General features: G+C 31.6%; 2 protein-coding genes across 2 annotated transcripts; both read right to left on the bottom strand.

The window, feature by feature from the left end:
• Positions 1-6,998: 6,998 nt before the first annotated feature.
• LOC111198641 (54S ribosomal protein L51, mitochondrial-like) lies at positions 6,999-7,891 on the bottom strand. Its single transcript, XM_022687484.2, has 3 exons — positions 7,718-7,891; positions 7,503-7,609; positions 6,999-7,404 (listed from the first exon to the last, which is right to left on the bottom strand). Exons 1-3 carry the CDS (start codon positions 7,795-7,797, stop codon positions 7,232-7,234), a joined length of 360 nt encoding a protein of 119 aa, XP_022543205.1. The 5' UTR covers positions 7,798-7,891; the 3' UTR covers positions 6,999-7,231.
• A 614-nt stretch (positions 7,892-8,505) lies between these two features.
• On the bottom strand, positions 8,506-10,643 carry LOC111198642. The gene is made up of 4 exons (XM_048741288.1): positions 10,502-10,643; positions 10,048-10,381; positions 8,991-9,248; positions 8,506-8,909 (listed from the first exon to the last, which is right to left on the bottom strand). Exons 2-4 carry the CDS (start codon positions 10,321-10,323, stop codon positions 8,655-8,657), a joined length of 789 nt encoding a protein of 262 aa, XP_048597245.1. The 5' UTR covers positions 10,324-10,381; positions 10,502-10,643; the 3' UTR covers positions 8,506-8,654.
• Between the last annotated feature and the right edge of the window lie 937 nt (positions 10,644-11,580).

Raw genomic sequence — 11,580 nt, 5'->3', positions numbered from 1 at the left:
GTTCATCGGTTCCAACTGCAACCGTGTTGCAGGCAGATGCAGATGTTTGGCCACGTTCCCCTTCAACAAATGGAGCTTTGTTGGTGTTGCAACTCTGCGAGACAGTTGCATATGTGTTGCTTTAAATTAGTTAGAAGAAACGTGTTCGAAAGTATATATTATTATACCTTGGGGTTGATATTGTCATTGATTGCAGAAACGGTGAAAGTACGGTGGTTAAGGATGGAATTGTATGACGTCACACATATCTGGAAAACAAATTCTTTCCAGCAAGTTATTCTAGGCATCTGTAGCAGGTCTGAGGGTTGAGATTTAGTCGCAACAAAACCCTAACTCAGATGCAACAAAACCATATCACAGCCGCAACATAACCTATCTCAGTCGCAACAAAATATAATATATAATGTCGCGATATCCTACCGGAAAAGACGAACTCGTAGATAAGAATGCGTCGAAGACGGCAGCGAACACGATTAGAGGCGACGATTTCGGGCACGACGATAACGGAGAAAATAGAGTATCACGACAGAGAGTTAGTTCGAGGAAGAGTAAGTAAACACAGACAATGTCGATGACAGAGAGTGGGAGTATCCTCGCGGTTCCTTCGTCGTCGGTTCCTTCTTCGAGACGACAAAAAAAATGTTCTTAGTTAGTTTTTTTTTATTTCTGTGTAGTTATGATAAAGAAGAGACGGTTTGGTTTCTATTATGATGGTGTGTATATTAAATTAGTGATGCAGAATTAATGTTTAAAAACTAGATTTTGACCCGCCCTTTGAAAGGGCGGGTATATATTTTGTTTTAATTTTTTTTTTTCAGAAATTTAATTTAATATTTTTTTTTTGTAATCATATTTGTATTTTTCTTTGTATTCATATTTGTGTATAAATTTAAAATATCTTTTATAAAATAATAATAATTTAAAAGTTAACCAGACATACACTCGTTTCTTTGTAATCATATGTCCATATATATGTTTCTTTGTAATCATATTTGTCTATTCTGGATCTTGATCCGCATGTTTTATGTTAATTTGTATTTTTTTTGTTTTTCTGTAAATATGTAAAATTTTCTGACCCGTCCTTTTAAAATACGGATATATTTTCGGACCATGACCCATTGATATATGTTGTGTTCAAGTTAAATAGATCAAGTTTCATAACTATACACTCGTGTCATATGTATTTCGAAAATTATTTTAAAAATTTATTCATAAAGTTTACAACATATTATATTTTTATTAGGTTTTATATTATTATACCAGTTATAGTTGCCCACATTTTATTACTAAACTTAAGCAGGTGTTTCGTAAAAATATATATAACTATACACGGAGTAGATATCACCACTTTAATTACATCTTCGTATATAACTGCTTGTTGTGTTAAGTTGTAACTAATACATTTGAATGGTCAAGACTAATAGAAAAAGGAAAAATAATTAGATTCAGTTAAAAACTTAAAGTGGATCCCGATTTTTGTGGACTTCGAAGTGGTGGTTACAAAGATTATTTAAAATGCAGTTAGGAAACATAAAATTTATATTTCGTGTATGTATAGTTGAAGAAAATAACTGGACTGAACTAATATCAATAGGGCATGTTTCTGTTTTAATAGTATTGATAATTTCAATTAAAAAAAACTAACCAAAAGTTCTTATAGTCATTTACTAGGGGTATCTAAACATTCTATTAATTTTTAAAAGATCAGTAATAAACCAACTTTTGTTATACATTCTAGTAATTTTCCCTAAAACAAATACCCGTGCGCTAGTCTATTCTATTAAAAGGAAAGTAGTATTGAAAAATCTACTTAAACAAGGTTACTGCACCCTTTCATTTAACTAATAGTATATTGGTTTACCTATTATTTCTCCTATCTATACTATTAAAAGATAATGAATTTTAAAAAATCTACTTAAATAAGGTTGTTTGACCTATAAATTAGCTAATTATTTTCTGGTCTTACCTAATATTTTCTTAATAATACAAGGTAACATGAGATACATATCAAATTTAGTGGTTTAGTCAATCCCCTTATTTATTATACAACATCATTCGGTAAATTAAAAACATTACATTATACCATACTAGGGTCGGTCCGCGCTACGCGCAGGACATATGATTTTCAAGTTATTATGGCTTGTATATATTTTGTTGTTTGTGTGTCTATATTTTCTTAATTTTTGTGTTGTTGGATGTTTATGTCAAAATTAAAGGGTTACTTGTTGTCTATTATGTTTGGGCTTAGAATAATTGCTATGTGGGTTTCTAATGTTTTTTTTTTGTTTTAGTTTATTGATCTTTCATGGTTGTCTTGTGCAACACAATCCAATATGAATATCAGAAATTTTGAATAAATGGATTTGATGTATTACGTAAAATGGATATCTGATGAATGCTACACCAGTCCACCGTTTTGGTGTATATTGTAGACATGTGTGAATTTTTTTTTCTATTTTGGTTTTTGATTATTTGTGGTGCACAGTAATATAATATATCATAGTAAGTGTTCTATTTCATGCTTTGCGTGATAATTTATATACATAATTAATATCTTAAAATGTTTGTTTAAACTCTATAAGGCTCCGAAGAGTTTATTATGTTTTGCTAATCCGTTGGTGCATGATATCAAACTGGTTAAGTATGGTTATTTTTAATAACTTATTGGACCTTGATGATTTTTCGTAATAATTTATTGCATTCTTTCATTAGATTGCTAATATTTTAGTCTTACCTTAAATTTATACTAATAATATATTACCATTTATTTCTCTAACAATAATTTACTCAATACTTCTTATTTATTAGGTCCATGTTTTCTGTATATATTAATATTAGATTTTAACCACATGGACAATTAGTTTACTATTTTTTCATTTATATAAATTAGAGTTTGTTAACCGAAGCCTAATTAAAATTAGATTGTCTAAGCCCATATATCATAATTTGTAAACGGAAGTCCAATCGTTATGTATTTAAATCTTAAGGTTTGTTGACAAAAAAAATGTTAAGGTTTAAATTGGATTTATTATTATATGTTAATCAGTCTATATATAGAATAATAGAATACATATAATAAAATTCATTGAAGAATCCAAACTTTTAAATTTAGATAATTTTATATAACTGTATATTTTTATTTTTATGTTAACATATTATCAGTTTTTTGAATTTTTTTTGAAATTTGTTTTTGAAAAAATCAATTTTTTTTTAAAAAAAATCTTTTTTCGTTTAAAAAAAATATTTGAATTCAAATTTGCTTTGTCATTATTCATAAAATTATCACTTTAAAATTTAATTATTATTATTTACAAAAAAATAAATTTAATTAATCAAATCTAAACTATAAGTCTAGATTATTTAACCATTAGAATATAGTTTTTACCTCTTTAATAATATTTATTTTGGATATTTTGACACTTGTGTGCTATATTTGTAATAAAAACTTTTTAGGACTATCATAGAAATTATTTCATATATTAAATACAAAATAAATATTTTTATATATTTATTAATTTTTGTATCCATCTAATTTTTTTTTAATTCGTTTTTTTTGCTCTGCTGGTAGCAGTCTGGATTCTTGACTTTTTTGTTGACAACATTTAGAAACCACACGCTTACCGATGGATGTTAACTTTAGGTGATATTTTTTTGTAACTTAACTCAAGGTGAGATTTTAAAATTCATTTTTTTTTTTTTTGTATAGGATCCTTTGCTAAGAGAATAAAGGCTGGCTTTTGGTAATTATATAAATCTTCACTTCAGAGTTGCAGATGCTTTAGGCATTTAGAGACGAGCTGAGATTTTTTCAATTCAAGGTACTAAAAAAGATTCTCAGTACGAAGCCACTGAAGATTTGCAAAGCCTATCGAGCGAGAGTGATTAAAATCGAATCACGGATCTTCTGAGTCTTGCCTAAATGTTGATAGAGAATCTCCGAGCAAATCCAGAATGACATAATTGTAAGTAAAACGAATATTCTTTTGATATTCAAGAAATCATATATTTATGGAATAGTATTTTTATTAAAAATAAAAACAAAGAAAAATGCAAAAGAGTATAATAATGGAAAATTTTACTTTACGCAGAAACTTTCCCCTCTCCATTAAAACTCTCTTTTATTTATCTCTACCGTCCTCAATGCCTCTTTTCTCAATTTCTTTCAACACCGTCATCCTCTTCCTCTCGTCCGTCGCTGCCGCTTCCCTCCTCATACCCCGCCCGTACTCTTCCGGGAAGTCTCATAGGCGAGACTCTGATCTGATCGTAGCTTACAAAACGGAGGATCCTGGGCCTTTCATCGAGGAGAGAATTTCCCGGAATATGTTCTAAATACATTTGGTGGAGTGACGATTTTCTCAGCTTACCCGGTGTCGAACCGGTTTCTTATTCAGGACAAAGGGAAGCTTTTGGAGTCCTCTTATATTGTCTCGCTTCAAATTGTAAGAACCGAACCATTCCGTATTCCATCGCCGGTACTTGGGTTTCGGAGGATTATAATGTTTGAAAGGAAGAAAATGATGTGGTGAATTTCACGAAAGCTTGCTCCATTATTTATAGGTGCAGATTTGATACCAAAAGGAGGAGTGTATTGAATGTGGCTTAGTGGAAAGAGTGGTTCAATGAATGGTATTGATGAGAAAGTTACTTATGTTGATTGAATGCAAGAGTAAACTGTTCAGAGGTAATAGATTGAACATCAATCGACACGAAGATGACGGTGGCTTTGACCAAAAAATAAAAAAAGAAGATGACGGTGGCTTAACACAGATTGGGTATATAAGAGGTCCGTGAATTACTTTTGCAAATCCATACGGTGTTAGTGAAATAACTTTGGGCCCAAGTAAACCAGAGACAGCCCAATGTGTGTGAGGTCTATCGAAACATTCAACCTAACCGATTTTAAGAAGAGCTGACGTGTCAAACGGAGGTGAATCTAATTGATGACATGACATCCTAGGTGTCTTTCTAAGGAGAGACACAAACATATTTTTATATAATTAGATAATTAAATAATTAGAAACGGGACCAATCTCTAAACCTTTCTCATTAATCTCATAATAAAAATGTGACCGTTTTCACCCAATAAATTTCTAAGTAGTCATGTATGATGTATCTGCCAATCTAGATCTCTTTCATCAATTTATAAGAGCATCAACCTATTTACGGAACCATGTATTTCATATATCATAAGCATATGCACACATTAAGATATTTTTCGTCCATATGGCTAATTATCCTAAACCAAACCCTATAACTCAATCTATAGACCAATATTTTAGTGATAAATCCTTAAACTAACCTATTAAGATTTATATGATGACTTATTAAGGTGTCACGGACTAGAATTTTGAATTAGTATGATGCATGATTTTGGAAATATAATTAGTTTAGATATTATGCTAAATTTGACTAAACTCACGTGATTAATATTTTTAAAAACGAATATACTTTTCTAGATACTAAAATGTTTATCACTTATCTATATTGCTAAAAACGATTATGCTTTTGTAGATACTAAAACCGGATCCAAAAAAATAAAAAATTATTCACCTCATTCATGTGATACATTTATTCTCCAAAAAAAATTGTATCATCTAACGTTATGGTTGTTATACAATAACGTTATACACCATACCTTATGTTCAATAATGGACCTATAACGTTTAGATATCAATTATTAAAATGAGTTGGCATATATTATACAGCATATTATATCATGTCATTTAACATTATATAGTTTTAAATATTTACAAAACCAAATTTGATAAAAAAAACTTTAGCAAACTATCTGTTAAAAATAAGATTATATATTACTTTAATTAAATTTGTATAAGAAGTATTTATAATAGAATTTTATATTTAAGATAAGTTTAAAAGCTATTAAAAATCCTACAAATATATCCTATTAAACTAGCCAAAAATCAATAAAAAAATCTTCAATCTCACCAACACAACAAATTTTACTCTTATGAAATGCAGATAAAATATAATAAGAGAGAGTAAACATGGGCAATCGGGTCTTCGGATCCGGATGCTTTGGTCCTAGACATTTGAACATAACTAACTATTTGAAATTCTTTTTTTTCGGATTAGGGTCGGTTCCTTTCAGGTGTGGCTTGGTTCGGGTTCATAATTCAAATATCTGTAAAAAAATATAATTTTTGGAAACATAACATGTCTAAATTGGTTCAGGTATTTTAGACCCAAAAAGACTCGAAGTACTCGAAAACATTGAAAAAATACATAAGACACAAAAAATACTCGAAAAGCTAAACAAATATCTTAAAATATTCAATTACCCAAAAGATACAAAATTTTACCTGTAATCTAACCGAAGAAAACAAAAATAGCCAAAATTTTACCGACCCAAAATTTATTTTTAAATTTTTTTAATTTTACCCTGAACCCCAAACTATAACCAAAGACCTTATTTGTAGCCAAAACATATCCGAAATATCCAAAAATACTTAATATACACAAAATTTTTCTGGTACTGTACATATCCGATCTGGTCTCGGATAGGATCCGAACTCAAACATAGACCCGCATGTCCAAAAAAATAATGGATAGGTACTTTGTCATGGACTCGGACCTCAACTGCATATGCATATGTACTTTGGGTCGGTTTTGGTTTGATTTTTCAGTTTCGGTAAAATGCACAGGCCTAAGAAAAAGTTACATAATAATATATATACAAATCTCAAATAAACTAATTCATAAATTGTATAATTTTTTTTAAAAAAACTATTCTTCAATATAATAGAATTTTGTAACATAATAATGTACAACAGCTTCAAAATATTAATTTATTTCTAACTTTGTTTATAATTCAAAAAGCGCGGATCAAAATCTAGTTGTAAATTAAAACGAAAGAAAAGGCAATAAAGTGAACTGTGATACAGATAGGATGACACAAACAAAGAATATGCCAAACCTCCAAAACAAACTAATCATGACTCTTAAGAAAGATTTTTTTCTAAATGCACAGAACACTATTGACTCCCAGAGAAGAACATAACATTTGAAACGGACAGAACACAAGAGAATCATGTTTCCCAGACATTAACCGGATCCAAAACAAGACAGAACATTGTTGTAAGAAAAAGGAACCAGAGAGAACAGTAGAGGTAGCAAACAATTTGGTATCGCAAATATAGGTAACAAAGGAAGAATCCTGATATTTGCAACATCACAGCTAGAATTAGAAGAACAAAGACCGCAAAAGTTGTCAGAATTTGACAGCGGTAGTCCAAGTGCCTTGAACACTGGGGTGCTTGGTCACATGCCTAGTCCTCAGCTTCACCACTTTCCTTCCAAGAGAGTTCCTCAGCCTCGTTGCATTCAAAAGCACTTGATCAGGATCCATGTTCTTCACACACACCACTCTTTCATTTCTATTCCCTATTACACAATAATCACAAGTAAAGTTCGCTACTTTCAATATCCCTTGTAAAAACTATAACAAGTAAAAAAGGAGAAATATTGATTTCATTCATTACTGTAAATGCCCTTGAGGTAAGGATGTTGCCCCCTTGAGAGCTCGGTCACCACTTCGAGCTGCGGATTCTTCTCGATCAGAGCAGGTAACTCTGATTCCATAAAGGCTCTGTTTTTTAACAAACCAATCCACCAGTTTCAAAGCGAATAAGAGAATGTTGATTTGATCGATCAAATGGGATTAAACGCGAAATAAGAAATTAGGTCAAATGGTTACCGTATGCCTCTACTGCTGCCACCCCAATTACAGTAGCTCACCACGAGCTTCTGGAGCTGCCATACTCCTCTTAGTGCCATCTCAAATCTCGTCGGAGAGAAACTAAAACCCTACCCTAACGCGTCTCGATGTGTAAATAAAAGAGAAGAAGAAGATCACGTGATAGGTGCACGTGACTGAGACTACATATAAATTGGAATGGGCTTATTTTGGGCTTAAACAAAAAGCCTGCAACTATTTGGAGATGTACTCAATTCTCAATATAACTTGTTTCTTCTTTTTTTTTTTTTTTGATGTACTCAATATAACATTTGAGAAAGATTTGAAATAATTTAACTTTGACATGAGTGTATCAAAATGGTTTAAGTAAATTATGAAAACTATTTTGATTTGATTAAAACACTCTAAAATCTGTCTAAAGGTATCTCCAACTCCACTTTATTTTTCACTCTAAAATCATATTTAGAGTAAAAATGTTCCAATGTTATTCTATCACTTACTCTATAATATAGAAAAAAAAAGGTTTAAACCAAATATAAAGAACTTATTTTTTTCATCACTCTATTTTTTACTCAAAATAGAGTATCATTGGACTAAACTCAAACTCTATTATAGAGTAAATTAACACCATTAAATTTGAATTTTGACAATTTAACTTATAAACTCCATCAAAAGACAATCAAATCATATAAATCTCTCAATTTTTTACTATTAAATTGGTTCTAATAGCAATAAATTTTAAAATATATCTTTAAATTGCAAATTCAATAACATTAAATTTAAATGATTTTAAAAATCATATTTGAATAAGAACTAACTTTTACTGAGGTTTTGTAATTTTACTACAAATCTGATTGTTAGATAACAATGATGAAACTAAAACAAACCGGTTCATGGTCTAAGTGAAACTACTCAACTCGGCAAAAAAGAAAGAAAGCTATTCATCATCTTCATTTGCATCAGCATAAGACTTCACCACACGTGTGTATTTCTCAGGGCTCTCATACCAGCTAGGCGTCTTGATGATCGGTTTCTCCAGCAAGTACTCGTCATACACTTTCTGCCTCTCCAATAATCTACCCCAACTGTCCATAACTTTGGTCAACCTACCACTCTTGGGTCGTCCAGTAAGATACCTAAAGTAATCCCTCGCAAGACGGAACAACTCCTCCCCGTTGATGAGGTAGATGTACTAAGAAAAAGAAGAAGAAACAATGACCAAAGGTAAAGATATAATATAATACAAAGATTAACTTGTGATGTTTGTCATTACCAGAAAGATGAAGCCTATGGTTGCTAAAACCACTTGCAGTGTTTCATGTGCTAAACCAGGAAGACCACCGCCTTCTCCTGATGAGCCTTGAGATCCTCCGTTTCCACCACCTGACCCTCCTCCTCCTCCTCTTCCCCCTCCTCGTGGAGGAATGTTGCCACTGTCGTAATACTCTTTCTTTCGAATCTGCTCCCGCAACATATCTTCAACTGATTTATTCCCCATAGCTTTCTCAATTTCTTTCCATTGTGAGGATATCTGATGATAAAGCATCATCACTGAGCATGTTAATATCAGAAAGCAGCTAACATAACTTAATTCTGTGCTTTAACTTATTAACAATAAACACAAACACACACAAAGAGGACTAACTTATTCAGATCTAATAAGCCAGAACATCCATAGAATAAAGAAAAGTATCTGATCTCATCACTACAACAGATTTATCCTTCTCACCAAGTAAGCACACAACAAAAAAACATCATCTTACACGCACACACTATCATCTTACACGCACACACTCATAAAAGATCAATTTTTTTGCACTATTTAATTATTAAAATCTCATATTGTCATATGGGCTAACAAGCAAAAAACATCCATAGCATGAAAAGAAAGCATCTGACCTTGTCACTAGTATCAGATTTATCCCTTCAACCAAGATATCACACAGCACAACAGCATCATACAAACACTACTTATCATCAGAAAACACAGCCCAATTCAAAGACCAACTTTTCACACGCGCACACACACCAAAACATCAAATATGAAGCATGTAAAGACTACTAATCACAGCATCTCAATGATATAGTAAGCAAGAACATCCAAAGAACGAAGAAAAAAGCATATGTTCTCATCAATACTATCAGACTTGTCCATCTAACGAAGAACATCTGATCTCATCAATACTATCAGACTTATCCATTCAACCAAGAAACCACTCAAGCACAAAAGCACCATATAAATACTACTCTTATCATCAGCCCAATTCTATGAGATCAAGTTGAAACATGTAAAGACTAATCTCAATGATTAATAAGAAAAAAACACTAACCCCATTAATACCATCAGGTTTATCCTCCCCACCAAGCACGCAAACAGCAGGACCTTTCCTCTGATCCCTACTCTGTAGACGACTTCGATGGCTCAGCAGAGGAGAAAACTGAGTAGGCGTGGATGATGCAGACGCCCGAAGAGTTAAGTTGCGGCGTGGCTGATAATCAAAGCGTAAACTCGTCCTCAAAGATGGTATATTAAAGACACGTTTCGTTTGTGACGTCCTTGCACAGAACAAGGACGGTTTGAATAGGTTAGCCTGCGTAGATATCATCTTCTTCTTCTTTTTTATCTCTGTTGGCTTCTCTCTCTCAAGACACCAGCTTTAGGATCTTCAAAAAGACAAAAGTCCAATAAGAACCCAAAGGTAAAGCTGACAAAAGGTTACTAGAGATCTAAAGGTTGGAACTTTAAGGAAGATTGCAGTTCGGAGGATGAAATAAATGTATTACCTTTGACGAAACCCTAATTGGATTCTTGGAGATGAAGCTTTCTTGTCTGTGTTACCAAAAAAAAAAGGACAACCGGAGAAATCGCGGAGCTCAAGAGAGGTGTAGAAATTGCGTTAAGGCGGCTGGTAAAACGATGTCGTTTTCTTCTGAACCGATCAATGTACTTATACCCGGTTTAATAGATGTCAAACCCAGTTGTTGCCGGTAGAGGTGTTTAATTGAGATTTTGTTCGTTTTTTTTTGTATTATAAAATTAGTATCATTTTAAAATTATATCTAGTTTGATATTTATTTAATTTCAAACCAAAAATTATAATTATAATTGATTTGATGTAAAATAACGTAAATTTGATATTTATATCTATAAAAATGAGAAATTATAATATAGTTTTCTGCCTAAATACCTTTTATTTGTATGTCAAAATTATAAAATCTCAAGAACCTTTTTCTTTAGAAAATATTACAAAATACCATTCTGGTGTTGAAAATGAGAATACAATATTTGTAGCTAGAGTATAGTTGAGACTTGACTTTTTGTATGAAAATTTGATATAACCACATTTTTGAAGTTTCAATCTTTTCTCTATCCTTCAATTTAAAATTTAGTAAAGAGAAAAAGACCAAAATAGCACTAAATCAAGTTTTTGTTCTCAAACTAGCACTCAAGGTCAAAAGTCACAAAAATAGCACTTAAGGGGTGGGGTTTAGGGTTTAAAATTTAGGGTTTAGAGTTTAGGTTTTAGGGTTTAGAGTTGAGAAGTGAGGTTTTGGGGATAAGATTTCAAATTTTGAAAAATAAAAAAAATTAAATTTTTCAAAAGATAAAATGCTATTTTGGTGATTTTAGTTTTTGAATGCTATTTTTGTGATATAAACTTAGAAATGTGTTATTTTGGAGATTTGCCCTTTAGTAAAAGAACAAAAAAAAAACTGAATAAAACCAAAAATTGAAAACAAACCCAACCAGACCAAGCCTTGCATGTACGCTTCATAATTCTTGTTAACCGTGATAAATGTTAGCTAAACCGGTAATTTACCTAATCGCCTATAAATGGCTTAACCTAAACCGGCGCCGTTTC

Source organism: Brassica napus, chromosome A9, assembly GCF_020379485.1.
Source record: "Brassica napus cultivar Da-Ae chromosome A9, Da-Ae, whole genome shotgun sequence".
Classification (NCBI taxonomy): Eukaryota; Viridiplantae; Streptophyta; class Magnoliopsida; order Brassicales; family Brassicaceae; genus Brassica; species Brassica napus.
The sequence above is the reverse complement of the archived record's forward strand: the minus strand, read 5'-3'. Positions and strand labels throughout refer to the sequence as shown.